At 45.4% G+C, this 18,983-nt stretch overlaps 1 protein-coding gene across 1 annotated transcript in view; it reads right to left on the bottom strand.

Annotated features, from left to right (window-relative positions):
- The window catches only part of LOC141730243 (uncharacterized), an 85,182-nt gene that overhangs the window by 35,755 nt on the left and 30,444 nt on the right, over positions 1–18,983 (bottom strand). The window contains exons 3-4 of the mRNA XM_074547673.1: positions 18,151–18,738; positions 18,018–18,090 (exon numbers count right to left, since the gene is read on the bottom strand). Of these exons, the coding sequence (XP_074403774.1) occupies positions 18,018–18,090; positions 18,151–18,738 (661 nt within the window). The remainder of the gene's footprint in view (positions 1–18,017; positions 18,091–18,150; positions 18,739–18,983) is intronic.

Here is an 18,983-nt window from a genome sequence, read left to right as displayed (position 1 = left end):
GATTTCAGTAACGAAATCTGTCAATCTATCGATCTATCTATTTATCTCGGTAACATTTGCATGATTGAATCTTCCTGGCTCTGGTCCAAGGAAGTTGGAGGTGCAAAGCTCACCTAAAGCATCCCTTTCTGGAGAAGATTAGACACATATTCCCTCCACCACTTCTGAGCAGGACGAGATGTTTCTGCCTCCAGATAGGATGGTTTTCCCTTTAGAGTTGTTTCTCTCCTCTGGCCTCTTCTGCCCTGAAGTCTTCAGTTAATTCTTTCAATTTCTGCCTGTCCTAGAGAGGTGTAACAATTCCATGTTTAGGCGGTGTTTGGTGACTCTGCTCATGCATGCATAATGTGACACATGGTTTCCTTCACTGGCATCCCCAGGGCTGTGTAAGTGCATTCGTTCATGGGGCCTTAGGAGAGTCTCTTTCCCTCAGCAGCAGCAGCAGCAGCAGCAGCAGCAGCAGCAGCAGCAGCGAGCGGTGGCAGGGCCAGGAAGAGCAGGAGGTGGCTGCCCTGGCCCTTTGCTCCCGGGCCCCAGGCCAGGAGGGCTCTGGCTGCAGCAGGGCGCTCTTTGGGCAGCCCCTGGCAGCCTCTGCACGGAGCACAGCGCGCTGCCCCGCCCTGCTTTGCCACTTTTCTTCAGCAATACCCTAGCTCCTCTTCAAAAGGAAACAACTCCAGCAATGTAAAAAGACCTAACTCAAGTACACTTCTATCTGCCTTTGTATTGTAGTTCAGGGCATGTATTATTTTGTCTAGAATTTCATGATTTTTATGAAAACATGCATTCATATCTGCACATTTTTGTGGTTTTAATTATTCATATACCAAAACACGCCTTTTTAAACTCTTAATTTATTGCAGTTGGTAATTTTGACGTTGTATATTTTAAAATGTCACAAAACAACCCCCCTTGGGTAGTTTTTCTCACCCTTAAAAAAAAACCCCATAAGTCATTTTAGTCTCTGTCTCTCCAAGCTGGTTCATACTGGCCTATTTTAAATCAGGGCTACAATACTTTTAGAGGATTGAGAGAGGTGCAAGGAAATGCACACCAGTGATTCCTCTTGTGCAATGTCATGGCCCTGCCATAAAGCCTCTTTTCACTTTTTTTTGTCTCTCATTAGCTCAACTGCAAACACACGTTTAGTTCCAAACTTACAGAAGATGAGCAAAATCAAAATGATGCGAGGGGCCTTTGGGAGCTCCTTGCTGATCTTTCTGCTTCTTCAGCTGTGCAAGGCTCTGATCCAGGCAAAAGCATTGCACTTAGTGCTACACAGCATTTGGCTAGAACTCTGCTGATTTCTAGGGAAAGCTGGAGGCCTCGATCTCCCCAGGATGTTTTGGCTGAGCCAAGCTTTGCTGGCTTTTGGCTGCCAATACCATTGCCCCTGCTTTCTTATATCCACAAGTACCATAGCTGGGCAAAAAGTGCCACGTGGGGCATCTTCCAAAGGCACTTTGGTCTGGAGTTTGTGAATGAACGTGAGCCTAATCTACTGCCAAACCACGGGAAAAAAAATCAGGAAACAGAACTTCCCATCCTTAACAAACAACTGACAATTCAGAAGTGGATCGAGAGCTGCTTTAGGGAATGAAAAGGAAGGCAATCTTCCACGGAGTTGTGCTTTCGGGAGTTTTTCTTCTGACTCCCACTCCCAGCTGGCACTGGAAAAAGTCACTTCTCTGCAAGCGTCCGTGTCTTCTGTCTGTCATCAGTTGCTTTGCTGCAACAATCAGAACAGGCATCAGGCTGTAGAGAGGCTCAGCTCCTGCTAGCAACAGGAGCTGCCCCAAGGAGAAAAAAGAAATGAACTTTTACCTCCCAAACCCATCTCCCCAGAGGCTCAAGCAGGATTTCTCTGGTTCCCAGAAATACAAAGAAATAGGGCTGAGAAGACCCTCTGCAGCTATGTGTTCATGCACAAGACTTTGCTGATGCCATTTGGGTTTGGCCTTTTTTTCTTTTCTATCTTTTCTGTATTCCCTGCACATCAATTTAGAGCTCTGTAGACTACTCTATTTGTGACTACTTTTTCCAGTCCTTTTCCATGGCCTTTGCCTAAGCAGAAAGACAAACTTCCAGAGCTCCAAGCGCCGGGGAGTAGAAGCCCCCAGTATTATCTTGGTTCTTCCTGGGACAGACCCCTCCGGGGAGCTGGCGGACTCACCATCCCTGCAAGCCTTTAAAAGAAGACTGGATATGGCACTCGGTGCTGGGCTTTAGTTGAGGTGTTAGGCCGTGGGTTGGACTCGATGATCTTGAAAGTGTCTGTCTTCCTAGCCAGTGATTCTGTGATTATGTGACTGAGGCAGCTTTTCCTGCAGCCCTGGAAAGGGCTGCGGGTGCCCTTGGCCAAGGATGGGGATAAGGGCTCATGGAAAAGAAGCGAAGGGCTCAAGGCAAAGGCCGAGAGGGCAGAGCTCCCACAGGGCGGCCGAGAGAGCCTCATGTCCTCCTCCTCAACCTGCGCCCTCTGCGCTGCCCTTTGCGGCGCCGGCGGCTCCTCTCGCTGCGGGGCTCTAGGGCGTGCTGGGGGCCGGGCCCCTCGTCTCCGGGAAGCGCCGGAGCCTCGGAGTTGAGCGGCTCCCGCTGTGGCCGGCAGGGGAGAGCTGCAGCTGCGGCCCTGGGCCCGGCGAGCTGCCGCTATGGCCGGCTCCTGCCGCGGCTCCTGCCGCGGCTCCGGCCTCTGCTCCTGCCCTGTGCTCACAGACACGGCCGAGGGCTGCCCGGCAGCTCCGTGCCGCTCCGCAGCGGGCCCGGCCGGGCTGCTGCTCTCTGCGGCCTCTGCCCGCCGCTGCCGGCCCCGCCGCGCTCCTACCGGCCTCTGCCGCAGCCGGGCCCACACGGGAGGCAGCACATTGCGGCCGGCTCGGAAAAGCCCTGCGCGCAAACCGCCCGCCACGGCCCCGGCCGCAGGGCACAGGCTGCCGGCGTCCTCGCAGTTGCGAGCCGGCCCGGGCCGCCTGCCGGCCTCGGCCACAGCTCCCGCCTGTGTCTCCATGGCCGCGGCTGCTCGGCACAGCGGGCTGAGCTCCGCCAGCGCCAGCAGCAGCTCCTCACGGGCCCAGGCTCCGGGCGCTCCGAGCCCGCCCAACCCCGAATTCCAGCCCTGAGGGGCTTGGCGTCCCAATGCATCCCCTGGGGACAGCGCTGAGCTCAGCCCATGCTGACACCACCAAGGGACCAATGGAAAATTCACCAAATCCTCATCCGAGACAAGAGAGAACTCCAATGGTGCCTGACAGCCTGAGGCAACTGCCAATTCCAGATCATTCCATCCATGTAGGAAAAGAGGCTTTTGCATTAAAGCAGAAAAGACTTATCGAAAAGGAGGGCAGGAACAAACAACAAAGTTATTTGGACTCGTGCTTCTTGTGTCTGTTAGAAAGGCCAAGAAAATACACTCCTTGCTCTTCTGACACAGCTCTCTCTGTTCATGATGCGAGACAGCGAGTGCTGATGATGTGCAGGAGCTGATGCAAGGGACAGGGACAAGGATGCAGCAGGCACAGTGCCAAGCTGACAGAGGGATGATCTCTGGCAGTGGCACCGAAGGAGAAGAGTTTTCAGGCAGGACAGAAAATGGCTCTTTGTTTCACCTCTTCTTTCAGTGCTGCTAAGAATGCACCAGAGCTTGGAGCCCTTTCCAGGCAGGGCTGCATCAGACACAAACCAGCAGGGGACTGAGGAGCCCCTGGGGTGGCAGTGAGCAACCTCGGGCTCTGCTCACTGCTGGTGGCATTTTCTATTGGACCATCTCAAAGCACTTCTGTTGTGCTCTGTATTTCTAAGGGTTTCCCCCCTTGGTTTTTTTTGGTTGTCTCCTACACCTTTTTTTCTCCAAATTTTCCTACCCTGTCAGCAGCAGCCCCTGTCCACAACTGGCTCTAAAATATCAGCAAAGTAGCTGGGAACAACAACGGGTAGAATCCTGTGGCTCAGGAATTCGTATGCCAGAGCCCTGCCTGTGCCTTATGCTTTGTCAGGACCTCCTTCTCTGTGCAAAAACTAGGGAATAGTAGAGTTTTTTTGCCAAAGAGCTCCTGAGATGCAAATGTTGTGCTATGTTTCTCAGGAGTGTATCTGTTAAGTTCATTGCTGGCAAACAGAAAGTAAGGCCAGGGTAGCAGAGCAGCTGGGAGCTGGTCACTCCCTGCAGAGGGCTGGTGTAGGATGTGAGAACACCACGTTCCAGGAGGGGCGAGCAGGGTCAATGTGCTCACGATGCTGCAAAGGAGGTTTGGGTTCACTTAGAGAGTAGTCAGGAGTGCTGAGCACTGGAAGATCCAGCTGCAGTCCCAATCCATGTCCCTTTCAGTGCTGGCTTTAGGGTGTCTGCAGCCTGGATCCAGAGTGCCCTGGGGGCTCCTGAGGCTGCCTTTGCACCCAGGGTGAGGATGCCCAGGAGCCCCTGAGGCCGCAGTGGGGAGCAGGGCTGGGGCTTGTGGCCTGGCAGGGGTGGCTCTGGGGGCTGTGGCATGCCAGGGCATGGGTCACTGTCACTGCCCTCCGCAGCCCTGGCTAGCTCTGTGATGCTCCAGGGACAATGGCAAGAGTAGGGAACTGGCTAGGTTGGGGTTTTGCCTGAGCCAGGACCTCTAGGCCAAATGCTGAGCAGTAGAGACCCCTGAAGGACTGAGTGAAGGAAGCAGAGGAGGCTCTTATGCGGTGTAAAGTGCAGCAAATTCATCGGGAGAGGAAGGGGGAAGGTTCTGCACGTGAGAATTCCCAAAGGGAACAGATGTTGAAATAACCCCCAGCACCCCTGTGCACGGGTATTTAAAATCTTTCAAAACAGGGGGTGGACACCATATAGTAACCAAAAAGCGACTCTCGGGGTGTGGTTTTGAGGGCTACAACAAATCAGAACAAGGGGAAGAGAGAGCGTTGGGATAGGGATTGGATCTTAGGGTGAGGGACAGGGAACTTTCTGGAACCAAGGGTAGGGTTTGGGCTGAGGGATGGGGCAAAGTGGCCGGGTTGTCTTGACAGACAGGGAAAAATCTGGTGAGGAGGGAGGGCATTCCTTGAGGGACACTTGGGTAGGAGGGCATAACACAGGGGAGAGACTAACTGTAATAACTCGGGGAACACTTGAACACTTGAACATACCGCTATACAACAGAACATTTGGCTCAATAAACTAACACACTGCAACACAGAAATTCAGGCTTTCGGCAGCCGAGAGGTAGCACTATTAGAACCCGCAGCAGCTGGTGAAAGCCATCTCTGTCCTTCAGGTTCTTGCTGTGTGGGAAGGTGCTGCGGGTTGTGGTCGCTGCACTCCCCCTTTGCTGGGAGGATGATCTGTACCAGGGGAGAGCAGAAAGCTGCCATGGTGAGCAGAACATGTTCAGAGCATTACAGTTCAGAGAATGGCACTGCCCCTGAAGGGCAAAAAGCTTGAAAGCATAGAATTCTGTGCAGAACCGTTGCACAAATTTTCTCTTCTAGAACGTGCCCATTTTTGTATTCTGTGGATGAATACATGGGGTTTTTTCTTAAGGGTTTTTGGAAGAACTCTCAAGTTTATTTCTGCTTGCATTTTCCATCCAGCATGTATACAGATTTTTTTTTAATTGTTCTTTTGTAAATACTTAGGGAAAAAATACTGAAGCATTTTTTAATCCTTTGGAATATTGTGAATTATATTCTTACAAAGAAAACCTTGTTGAACAAGTATGCAAACACAGAGAGGAGAAAAATAGCATAAAAGTCTTTTAAAATAGGGTGTATAGTGAAGACTGCAGAACTGAATAATTACTCCAAGGGGAAATTCTTCAAGAACGGCCAAGATATTTTCTTAAATCAAGGGAAAAATGACCTGAAGCCATACAAAGAGCAGCCAAAGAAATGAAAACCCTTTGGAAAAGAGGGAATTTTGCCAGTGACATCAATCTGTTGGGATAACTGAGGGATGCCCATCATCCTTGCACTGCATTCCTTGATATTTATAGTGTGTTTTCTCCCAGTTTCTATGAAGAGAATAAGAAAGTGCTTTTTTTTACTGTGGGAATGCACAAAATTAGAGGGTTTTGGGGAGGCTACAAAATGCAAGCTGAAGAGACAGCAGAACTGTGATTAGAGCTAAGCAGCAGCCATGAGATAGGCAGAGTTCCCGGAACAGCTGTGTCAGTGACAATCCTACCTGTTCTTCTGAATCAGACACAAGAGTACTGAGAGGGAAAAATAAATCACAATCTAAATCAGAAGTGAACCCTCCATTGCAATTACCTAATTGGTCTAATATTAATCAAAATTTAGAGAAATATTTGGATTCAAAGAAACAACTCTTTGCATTACCTGTAAGATATGGTCATAATGATGTAAATCCACGATTTGAAAGTCATTCTCACCATGATACAAAAGAACTCCGTCAATCTTTGAAAGAAAGTGGGTTCTCTTCTCCTTTTTTTAATAATGTGTTGAAAAGTAATTTTTATTTCAATGACCTAGTCCCTGCTGATTGTCGAAATGTGACTTCCCTAATTTTAACCAATTCACAATATCTTTTATGGGAATTACAATGGAAAAAAACTTCTTAATAAATTGGTTGAAAGATATGAAAATACTCCTTATGAGAATATAGATGTTACCCAACATAGCAGGTGATCCACTTTACCATAGACCAGAAAACCAAGTGGTGGAATTGCCTCAGCTTGTATTAACAGATATTAAAGATGCTACTAGAAAAGCTTTGTTTTCAGTTGAGCCAGCTGGTACCCATGTAAATGCTTATACTACTATCAGACAAGGTGGAACAGAGACAAGGTGGAACAGAATCCTATGGTTCTTTTCTATACAGATTAACCCAAGCAGTCGAAAAGCAATGTCCAGATGAGCAAGCTCGCTCCTATATTGTTCAAAACCTTGCTTTTGTAAATGCTAATGAGGAATGTAGAAAAATTATTTTAATTTTGCCTGATCATCCTCCACCTATTACACAGATGCTAACAGCTTGCAATAGGCTCACTTCTGCACAACATCTTGCTAACATACAAGTCAATCATTAGGAAAAACATTGGAAGATAATCTGACACAACAAATGGATAAATTTGAAAAGCTCCTAGAAAAACATGAAAAAATTTGGGAAAATCTGTTGGTACTGCACCGTTGGACTCTGATAAAAAGACCTGTGGTAAACCAGGTCACATTAAAAAGGATTGTCCTATGAAAACAATCCAACCTAAACAACTTTCTATTTGCCCTCGATGTCGAAAAGGGAAGTATCTTTCTAAGTGCTGGGTAAATCTTTCTCAGTTTGACATTGATGGCAGACCTTTGTCGTTAAACTTAAAAAAGAGCGCAGATTACCACCGAGCCCAGACACAAGTAGTGGTACCCCCTGGCAGCCAGTTACCCAGTCAAGTGGTGTTAGTACGTCAGTCATTTATCCCTAATTTAACCAATCCTCAAATGGTTCCAGCTCAATACCCTCAAGTGCAAGGTTCAAATTAGCCTCCTCAAAACTGATTCATCTGTGAAATAATTTGTGTTGTGTGAGCATTCCTACAGGAATTGTCAATCTTTTTCAACAAAGATAAAATGTTTTGATTCTAGGAAAAGCCAACAACAAAATTTTTAAACTCTCAATCCTTCATTCTGTGTTGCCTTCTGATACAAGGCAGGCGACCTGGTTCGGAGAGACAGCACGGCAACCCAAACTCTCCAGGGTCACTCGGGCCAAAGAGCACGCAGACACCAATGTGGTGGACGATCAAAAGGCCTTTGTTATCTCTTCTCGTGGGGTTTTATAATCTAGGGTTTTCTACGTCATGGGGGGGTCTGTCTTTTACCATCTATGGTTAGTAAGGGGTGGCAATTTACTGGGTAGGAATGAAAATTACTGGCATCTGGTTTAGGGGGCTGCTTTCCTATGTTAATTTTCTTATCTAAGGGAACAGGGGCCCTGTCTTCCCGTAACATCGCGAGATCTTCTGAACGCCTGACCCTATCTACCACACTTCTGTTGTTTCAGTAAATTGTAATGAAGAGCTAATGATTTTAGCTCTTGCACTTGATGTTCCTATGGTAATTCCACCAAAAACACCTATTGCTATTGCATTTCTTTTACCCATGAATATACCCAAGCAAAACAACTTTCCAAAGAATTCAGTTGTGTCTGTGCCATCTAGTACCTCTGGTCCAGAGGTCTTTTGGGTGCAATGTTGGGACAGTAACCAAGCAAAATTGACTTGCTGCCTGACTCACTGTGGTAAAACAATTTATGTTACAGACATGCCAGATACTGGTGCAGATGTCACTGTAATTTCTTACATGTTCTGGCCCAATGATTGGGATTTGGTGGTTCCTTCAGGTTCCCTTACAGGGATTGGAGGTGCTGCCATGTGTTTGCAAAATGCATCCATGATTAACATTACAGGTCCTGAAGGAAAGACAGCAACGGTGCGTCCTTTTGTTGTTCAGAAGCCTCATTTTTTGGGAGAGAGACATCCTGTCCCAATGGGGAGCCAAACTGGAAGTGGGAAGTGGGCCTTTGATGGAAACCACGTCAAAACCTGCCACTTGAAAGCTGACCTGGAAAACTGATCATCCTATATGGATTGATCAATGGCCTTTAACAGAGAAAAATTTAAATATCCTTAAAAAATTGGTAAAGGAGCAATTACAACAAGGTCACATCTCCCCCACAAATAGTCCCTGGATTTCACCAGTGTTCATCATCTATATGAAGACATCGGACTCCTGGAGGTTGTTTCATGACCTGAGGAAGATCAATTAAGTGATTGAAGACATGAGACCTCATCAACCTGGACTCCCTTCTTTATCAATGATCCCAAAACACTGGCCTCTCATTGTCATTGATTTAAAGGACTGTTTTTTCCACATTCCACTTTATCCCAAAGATTCTCCAAGATTTGCTTTTCCAGTTCCCATTATCAATCGAAGAGAACCCATGCAGAGATATCACTGGAAATCATTGCCCCAAAAAATGAAGAACTTGCCTTTAATTTGCCAGTATTTTGTTACCCAAGCTTTGTCTCCAGTTCGACAGAAGTTTCCCAGATCCATGATTCTGCACTACATGGATGATTTTCTCATCGCAGCTCCAATGCAGGCAGAGATGGAGCGAACCCGTGCTAGTGTTGTTACTGAAATTCAAAATGCTGGACTTGCAATTTCTGCTACAAAAATCCAGGAAGTTCCACCCTGGAAGGATCTTGGATAGAAGATGACTGAGAAAACAATAACACCACAGAAGATACAGCTCCAGACCAGTGTCAGCAATCTGCAAGGCTTACAGCAGCTTTTGGGAGAAATCAATTGGGTCAGACCTGTTTTGGGAATCACCAGTGATGAACTGGGTCCACTTTTCGATTTACTGAGAGGAAGCTACAACATCCAAGAACCTTAATACCCGAAGCTCGTTCAGCCCTTGACACGGTCATGGGAGCTCTCCAAAGACAGCAAGCTCATTGCTGTATTCCAGAAAACTCTTTCCTTTTTGCAATTTTAGGAGAAAAAATTACACTTTGTGGTCTCATTTTTCTGTGGGACCCTTCTGAGAGAGATCCTTTGTTGATAATAGAGTGGATTTTTCTTCCCTAGAAGTTTCCAAAAACTATTTTCACAGTTTCAGAGATGATAGCACAAATTGTAATTAAGGCCAGGAGCAGATTATTAAGTTTAGCAGGTCAAGAATTTGCAGTTATCTATTTACCATTGAAAAAAGATTATCTTAATTGGGCAATGCAAAATTCTGATGATTTGCAGTATGCATTGTTGGACTTCCCAGGTGTTTGTTCTGTTCATTACTGTTGTGGTCCGTTCCGGTTAACGTTTAACGCGATGATTTTCTTGGTGCAAAAATATCCAGCAAGGCACCGGGGATCTGCAGTAACAAATCAACAAAATGTAGTTTTATTGAAATAACCACAACTGAAAAGTATTGGTGAGGGGAACTGGGGAAGAAAGGGAGAAGATAAGGAAAGAGGAAGGACAGGAGGGTGGAGGAGTTATAGCTACTGAGACGTGGTGCCGCTTTTGTCCTTCGGGGTCCAGCCATCGAAGCTCACTGGGTCACATCTGGGGAGATCTCAAAAAGCGCGGCTAACCAGGGCTCCAATTATTCGATTTTTTTGCTGGGGGGAAGGGGAGCCAAAACAAAGGTCTCCAAGAAGGGGGAAAGAACAGAAAAAGGGGGTTACACAGAGTCCTAGCCAAGCAACAGGCAAAATCATTGTTTTCATGGCCCAGTGCTCGCAGGTGCATTTATTCTGGACAGCTTTTCCCCAGATTGTGCACACCTCCCCCAAGCTGGGGGGGCGGTGTTCAGTCCCAGTCTCTGGAAGAAGGTGCGAGAGCGGTTTTATTGCATGGGGATTTCTTGTCTTCGTTCTTTGATGAAGAGACTCACATTTCTGCTTGTCTGTCATGGTGGTTGAAGGTAGATGAGAGGAGTCCTCTCTTGGAGCAGAGAGGACCTCCCCAGAGCTCAGACCAGCCAGGCCAGGAGGTAGGGAGAAAGTCCAGATCCATTGTTCAGAAAGGGGAGAATGCCCCCTTCAAGTTCAGCATGGCGTGTTCTGCAAACAACACCTGTGGAAACAGTGTGCTGAGAAGCTCCTGACCTCCCCTCCCCACTGGCTCAACAGTTTTTAACTTTTCAGTGGTCTTTTCTTCATGACAATTGTGAGGCAAAAATGAAGGACATTTGGGACAGACTCTCACACGACCCCATGACTCACGATTTTCTTGAGGTATCTTCATCAGCAGAACTCTGGAGTGTCGTTGATGAATCTTCAGAACTCGTTGCATGTTGGTAGCATAACCTGGAAAAAATAGGGATGACAGAAAAGAGGAGGATAAAAAGAAGAGAGAGGGAAAAGAAAAGAAAAAGACAGGGGAAAGGGAAGCAATAAACAAATATAATTGATTATCATAATAATTTTCACACATGGTTATTCTTTTATAACAATTTCAAAAATGGCTAATTATAATAACTTCCAAAAAATGGTTAATTAATTAAAGCAATATCATTTGTATAACAATTTCAAAAAATGGTTGAAACAAATCACAAATAAAACAAAAACAACAAATAAATCATAATGTAAGCATTGTCTTTTAAAAATTATTTTCTAAAATAATCTACTAAAGATCAAAATAACCTTCTGTAAATCATACTTGAGAACCAAAAATTGCTCTAAAGCACACATGCTCAAATCATAATTGTTTTGTGTCAAATCTTTTGGGGACGTCTATAGTATAGAGGACATCAGCTAAGCGGTGTGCATTGATTACAGACATCAATCTCCTTAGCCTTTTCATCATGTTCCCATTCAGAATGAATAGGGCTGCTGACAAGATAAAACCAAGTGTAATTAGAATCAAAAGAGCAACAATTGGATGGCACACACTGTTCAGGACACCTGTGGCAGTAGGTGACCACCCAAAGAAAGTATCCCACCACCTTTGCTCAGCATCCTGCTTTACCCTCTCCATAACCCGGTGTATTTGTTCTTGAGAATTTCAACCAGGTCCTGATAGAGCAGCAGTTGTCTCACGAGGGTGAGGTTCATTCCGATAGGAGTGGGCATCAGCTTGTGAATCAGTGTGTAGTTGGATTGCAATAGGTAGTGAGAGGTAACTGGAGCTTCATAAGAGAAATCACACCCTACAATCTTAGTAAAGTTACAAGCACAAAAGTTTGAGTGATTCTTTGAATCTACCACAATATCTTCCACAAAAACAAAATCACATATGGTTCTAAAGCATGCACAGCCATTGCCTATGTATAGAAGAACTGTTTCAGTAGCCTCATTAGGACGAATCTCAAAATGATAGATGTTTTGCTCTGTGTCTAAACAGATATCCTGAGCTACGATTGCATTGCTTTCACAGATGAACCCTTGTTGTTTGTGGGGGCCGGAATATATGTATTGTTATGGAGAGAGTCCCTGTTAAGAACTGTGTGGGTCCTAGTTACTCCAAACAAGCTACAGCTGCAAAGTCCTTAGTTGGGCAGCAGCTGTAGCTCGTGAAGGTAACTGGAATAAACAGAGGTGGATCGAGAGGCCCAGGAGGAGCCCCTGAGAGGACACACGAAGAACTGTGCTGCAGAGAAGAACAGCTTGGTACAGTATGGGACTTGAGAGATATGGAATACAACGAGAATACAACAGTTGTTCTCGGACAGTACAAGATTCCAGATTAACAGTTTGCCATTTGTCATTGACCTGACGGGCCCATCCCCTATGTTCAGTGGGATAGAGAACAGCTCCATCATGGTTTAATCCTAATGCAATAACAGGGAAGACTAAATGTACAGAAGCATTGCGTATGGTTAAAACAAAAGCAGTGGCTGTGTTTGAAATGGGATCATAGGTAAAGTTCACCAGGTTCCACCAGGATTGGAATTCTCTTTCAAATTCAGTGGCACTGTCCCAAATTATTTTCCAAACTTCTGTGGGGAAGGTGCCTTCCTCGCCCTCTCTTATAATTGAAGCAGAGACCGACTGCATCCACAGTTGTGCCTGGATACAGCTGAGGGCTAGGGAAACATTGTTCTGTGTAGCACTAAGTGCATCAATCACCAATTTGTGGTCATTCACGTTCGCTCTTTCCCAGTTTGGCAGAATGTTTGACAGCAGCCACTGGTGTGTCCCCAAGGCTAACAGAGATGACCTCAGCGGTTGCTGTAATTTGGTCAGATCTCTAGTTGTAGCAGCCAATTTGTTCATTAGTACTTCAGAATCAATGCTATTCAGAATTCCCAATCCTGTACGCATAACACCGGTCACGTCTCTTGGTGTTCTAATTTTAAAAGAGCTTCGTTTCCGAAGCCAAGTGGTCCAGCCTTCAAAAGAAGTTTGCAGAAACGGAGAACAGGCTGGCTGGATTTCTGAAACGTTGCTCTGCATTAGCAATTTGACCTGTTTGAGAGACATGCCAGATTGAATAATATTTGTTGTTGGCCAGTTTTCCTGATTATATAAGGTCCAATCTTGAAAATTCTTGGGATGAGTATGACCAGTGGTACAGGTGAAGTGGTGACAGTGGTGAAGTAGGTTTCAGCATTTATTACAAATTTAAAAGAAAGGTCTTGTGTATCCTTGGACTAGAGGCAAACTACCTCCGCAGTGTGAGTTAATGTAAAAATGTGCCAGCAGTCTCGTACGCTTAGGTGCGTACAGACTTGCTCCTGTTTGTTTTCCTGCTTTGCTATAGTCAGACCCATTAACCATTCAACACCCGATGCTAATTTGTTCTCGCACTACTCCTTGAAGCTGCCAGGTTTTCTGTTTCTCCCATTCTTGTCAAGTATACAACTTGTCTTCATGTGTAACTACTGTTAGTAAGTTTAGACCCATGACATCTCCCATAGATCCGATAAATTGCAGGAAGGCTTGAGACCAGGGCCATGTAAAGGGGCCTCCTGTTGCCTCTGCCAATTGGGGTGTGATTGCTGTGTTTACCGTGCTCAGTGCAGGCCTTACAGTGTCTGCCCTTTGAGATGTATTAGAAAAGGGCTTCACACCTTGCGTCTGAGAGAGCGTAATTACAGCACTTGGTGTGAGTTTTGGTACAGTGTTTATCTTGAATGTGTAAACCAAGCCTCTTAGTCCTAATGGACTAGCTGTGTCATTCTGCCAACGACATGTCACGTAAGTGGGTTTGAGCAAAGTTAAACTGTACCAGCAATCAAGTGATGCATCATTACAATCTCTTGTAATTGCAAGATTGTTAGTTTTGAGACCTAAAGCATAACTACCAATATGTTCCTGGCGGCAAAACAGAGCGAGGGGACTTTTTATTTTGGAACTTCCCCATTTCTTCATGGGACATAATTTTGCTGAAGGGATGTCCAGATGATTCCTTCCACCTGTTTCCATAAAATTTCCTGCAATTCTGGTGGAGGTGGCCTTTCCATGGAGAGTTCCTTCCACCTTTCTGCATGTTACCAAAATTCACTCACCAACTGTTCCCATCTGTCAGCGTTCCCATCAACTCATTCTGGTCCCATCTCCACTCATTCGGGTGGTACACCTTGGAGTCATGCAGCACTAGGGTTGCCAGGCTCGGGTAACGGCCCTTGGGATAGGTTCCAAGAACATTGGTGTGCTGAACGATGGCTTCAGGCCACAGCTGCTCACCAGGAGGTTGTCCATGAAATTGTGGTAATATGCAGAAAAGTATTAGCAAGGCTATCATGTTTCAGATGATTCTCATGTCCCTCGGGGTTCTCCTGTAAAAGCAAGAACAACAAAAAATCATGCCACTGAGAGGCAGAAAGGAGTTTAAAATGAGGGGATTATCCAGCGTGTGTCTATGTAGTGCTCTTTTCCAAGAGCGTCAGAGGCTACCCATGCATATTTATTCAGAGGGGTTTTCAGCACAAGTGGTACCTTGCCCACCGTGGGGAGGTCCACTAAGACAGGTTGTCCAGGGTAATGTGATGGATTGTTTGCATCGTCGGGACCTTCCAGTGAAGGGATGATGCTTGGAGGTGTGGGGTAAAAGGCAGTAACTTTGGGGCAGCCGTTCACCCCCCACCTGCCATTTACCCCCTTAACAGCCTCCCACAGTCAACAGTCCCAGTTTGCTTTCTGGGGCATAAGGAACCGCTTTAAAAGGCCATTTGTCCTTTCCATGATCCCCTTAGCCTGAGGGTAGTAAGGAGTATGAAAGGTCCACTTTATGCTTTTGGCTCTGGCCCAATCCTGAACCACCTTGGCAGTAAAGTGAGACCCGTTGTCAGACTGAATTTCTTGTGGCTTTGGAAAAGTTCCAAACCACCCCTGCAATGCTTTAACTGTATTATCACCTGTGGCCCTTTTAAAAGCATCAGCTTGTACCAACCCAGATACAATTTCCACTCCTACCAACACAAAATGTTTACCTCCTGACTTCTTAAAAGGACCAATATAATCTACCTGCCACACATCCCACAAGCCTTTACCTTTCCTCAAATGCAGAGGGTCATCCTCTAAAGGATGCCTTTCCAGTCGCTTGCGGCACTGTTCGCAGGCCTATATGCATGTTTTACACATTTCCCTGGTGACTGGCCAGCCGCGGGCGTGTGTTTCCTCGTACAGATCTTTGGCACCTGTGTGCTGTCTTTTTACATGTAACCATTCTAACAGTTGATTCCAATCCTCTGAAATAGTTTCTTTTTTCAGGGGGCTAAGCCTTGCTAGTTCATCAACTCTGTTGTTCCATTCACCTGCTTGATTCCCATCTGTTTGATGAGAAGCTACCCAACCAACCAGAAAGTTTCCTTTACTGGCGATTTCTAGGATTTCTTTGCATTTATCTTTCTGCCACACTGGGATTCTGTTAACTTCCCAGCCATTCTGTTGCCAGAAAGGGAGCCACTCAGTGCAGCCTCTGTATACTGCATATGAATCAGTGTAGATGTAAACAGGAGAAGTGTTTTGTGCCTCACGCTGGAAAACACTCCAGAGAGCTATGAGTTCTCCTACCTGAGCGCTGCCCTCCCCTTCTGTGATGATTTTTTTCACCAGATGAAATATGTAAAGCAGCCGCCTTATATTTCCAAATCTTTCCTTCCTGCTTTGAAGAAGCATCTGTAAACCAACAGTTTGCTGCTATTTCAGGTGAGAATGGTGGTGCTACTTTTATTACAGAAACAGGTTTGTCTTGACTACTATCCAGGCTCTCAGTGTCTTGTGTTGCCAAGAATTTTGCAGCACCTTCTGTGACAGAAAAGTTATTGCAGTAGTTCTCTATCTGAGCATATCATTTCCTGACTGACAACATTTGGGCTATGCCGCCAGGTGGAGGGGTCCCGTTCGTGACAGCTTTAATTACCTTGAAGGGACATCTCAAGATGATAGCTTATTGCCGTGTGATTTTTTCTACTTCAATGAGAGCTAAGCTAACAACAAACAATCCTTTTTTCCCAGGTAGTGTATCTTTTCTCAGCATCTTTAAAACCACGGGAAAAGAAGCTGACAGGCCTCGTTGGACCCTCAAGACCTCACTGCCAGATGTGTATTGATAGTCCTGAGGAGGCAAATCCCCATTCCACTTGGAAAGGGTCTTTAGGATGAATGGGCCCCAATGCCTGATGTGCTGTGGCTTCAAAAATCAGCAATTGTAATACTTCCTCCTGAGAAGGAGTCCAATCTCATTTGACTACTTTCCTTAGTAAGTTGTACAGGGGCCTAGCAATGATTGAGAAATCTGGGATATGTTTCCTCCAGAATACTAACAGTCCTAAGGCTTGCTGGAGGTCTTTTTTGTTTTCGGGCATTTTTATTTGCTCTAAAGAAGTTAAAGTGTCAGGTGCAATGCATGTGCTACCAGATCGCCACCAAATTCCCAGGAATTTTACTTCCTGAGAAGGCTTTTGAATTTTCTCTGAAGGAATCTTTAAATCAAGGCTCTCCAGATGAGAGATTATATTCTGCTGGAGATCCCCCACTTCTTTAATTTCCTCTCCTCCCACCAAAATGTCATCAATGTATTGGTACACAGCTACAGTGTCAGGTTTAGGTATTTTTTCTAATTCCTTATCTAAAGCATGGTGTGCTAGTGTTGGAGAGTGTTTTTATCCCTGAGGGAGTCTGGTGAATGTGTACTGTTGTCCCTCCCATGTGAATGCAAAGCAATCCATGTCCTCTGGCTGTATAGGTATCATGAAGAACATGTCTTTGACATCTATGGTTGCCATGATTGTGTGGGCTTTTTCTTGTATTGATGTTATTAGTTCAGCTAAATTTGGCAGTGCTGCAGTCAGAGGGTCAGTGTTGGCATTGAGCCTACGGTAATCAATCGTAAGTCTCTACTTCGTGTTGGGCTTTCGGACTGGCCACACGGGTGAATTGTATGGGGAGTGTGTGTTAATTATTATTCCTTGATCACGCAAATCCTGAATAACTGGTTTGATGCCTTCTCTAGCTTCAGAAGGCAAGGGATACTGTTTCACATTGATTATTTTACTGTAAGGCAGTGCAGGTGCGGTCTGAAGCAGCCTAATGTTAAGTGGCGGAGTGCCAAAAGACCACAGAAAACCCTCAGTGTCTTCCCACTGCCTTCCTGCAAGGACATCCATCCCTAGCAGATTATTCGGGATGTCCCCAATTACCATTTTGACAACCAATTGATTTTCTTCTCCAGGGAGTGTTACTTTGACCAGAGCAACATTCATTGGTTCTACGGTTCCTAAAGCATTAAGAACGCAGCATTGCCTTATTGTTGGAACAACTCCACACTTCTGAGCATCTCTATGTTTAAGTGCGGAGATCTGGGCTCCCGTATCAACAATTTATATTACCAGAGCTTTTTTGGGGCCCATGATTGCTGTAATTAACATGTCTCCTGATTTATTTTTTGTGAGCATTCGTAAGTAAACCCAACCTCCACCCCTTCGCTCACCTGTAAACAGTGGAGATATTACTTTCCCGAAAGCTCTGTTGGTGTAGATTCAGTGTTTGTGTTTTGGGGTACGGGCGGTTATGTTGGGCAGTTATGTTGCTTTGGCTCTGTGAAAGAAGTTGCGAAAGAGTTACTGCCGGCTTACTGCTAGTGCTTTTCAGGAGACACCCAGCCAGGGTTTCACTGTCCAAGTTCTGTGAAAGAAGCTGAGAAACAGTTCTTTGGCTCAGTGGCTGTGTTCTGTGGGAGAGGCTGAGATGCAGCTTCACTGCCCAGATTCCGAGGGAGAAGCTGGGAAAAGATTAACTTTGGCTCATTGCCTGTGTTCTGTGGGAGAGACTGTGATGTACTGTGTGTACTGAACTGTGTATTGGTAGGAGTATTTGTTAGTTTCTGATGAGGTAGAGGGATCGGTGCACTAGGCTGGGTAGGGGGGTTTGGCCTCCCTAAATTCCAGTTAGTTATGATTTTCTGCAATTTTTCAAGTGATAAACCATCCATTATGTCCCGGGGGACCCCTTTTTTATTCCCAGCATCCACCAGCATTGTCTGTTGGAAATTTGTTTTCCTGGTTCTGTGTTTTCAGGGTTAGGGGCTCCCATAAACCGGACACCTTTTGTTTTTTCTGATTTTTCCTCTAGGCTTTTTACAGGCCCATACTGTCTACAATAATTTATTAAATCAACTGCTACCTCACTCCATGTCCAAATTTTGCGGCTGCTGCTAGATGTGTCTGATGGTGTTGTGGGGGTCTGTGTTGGTGTATAGGGTGATGGGGCAGACTCAGACTGATCAGTGGAGTTGTTAAGAAATCTATCCAGTCTATCTATTGGGCTTAAAGTCATAATTGTTTTTTGAATAGTAATTGCTGTTGATTTCAATGTTTCTGGAAGCCCATGAATTAAAGGGGTCATAATTTTAGGCTTCACAGGCAGTTGCATTGGGGATTCAAAACCAGGAATTAATTTTCTCTCATGAATCATTTGCAAACATGCAGCTTTTTGTACACTTTCTAAGATCTGGTCGGAGGTAGTGGCAATTGCCAGGGGATCACCCCTTTCCAAGTGATTTATTCCCCCGGCCCAATAGGCTGCATGTTGTGTTAGAGACCAGGAGTCACACTTATCTCCTGTTGTTAGGAAAACACCACGTCCCCAGTATCCACTGGCTTCTTGTTCAGTTAACTTAATCTGGTCTCTGCCAGTGAGAGACACACAGAACACATACTCCGTTTCTGATTCATGAGGAAGGCGTCCGAATTCCTTTTTCAATTTAGTTAATTCGGTAGCGCTGAATGGTGTTTGTTTAGTTGTTATGTGGGGATCCAGGTCTTCATCATTAATATAATTATATTCAGTTTTAATAAAAAGTCTCAAACGAGGACAGCAATTTTCCCCACAATTTTTAAGTGTTTCAGATTCTTTGTAAGGATAGTTTTGTTTTGCTGCCTCGAACTCTTTGTATGGATAGATTTTTTTAATGCAAGGTGTTCCTTTTTCTTCCTCCTCTGTAGAGGAGTTGATTTTGTGTATGTTTTTGGTGTGTTCTTCTCTGAGGGCAGCTTGCAGCATGTAAATTTCATTTCTATCCTCATTTAACTGTTTTTGCAAAATTTC

The sequence above is a fragment of the Zonotrichia albicollis genome, chromosome 9, assembly GCF_047830755.1.
Source record: "Zonotrichia albicollis isolate bZonAlb1 chromosome 9, bZonAlb1.hap1, whole genome shotgun sequence".
In the NCBI taxonomy this organism is placed as follows: Eukaryota; Metazoa; Chordata; class Aves; order Passeriformes; family Passerellidae; genus Zonotrichia; species Zonotrichia albicollis.
This window is presented reverse-complemented; position numbering and strand designations above follow the sequence as displayed.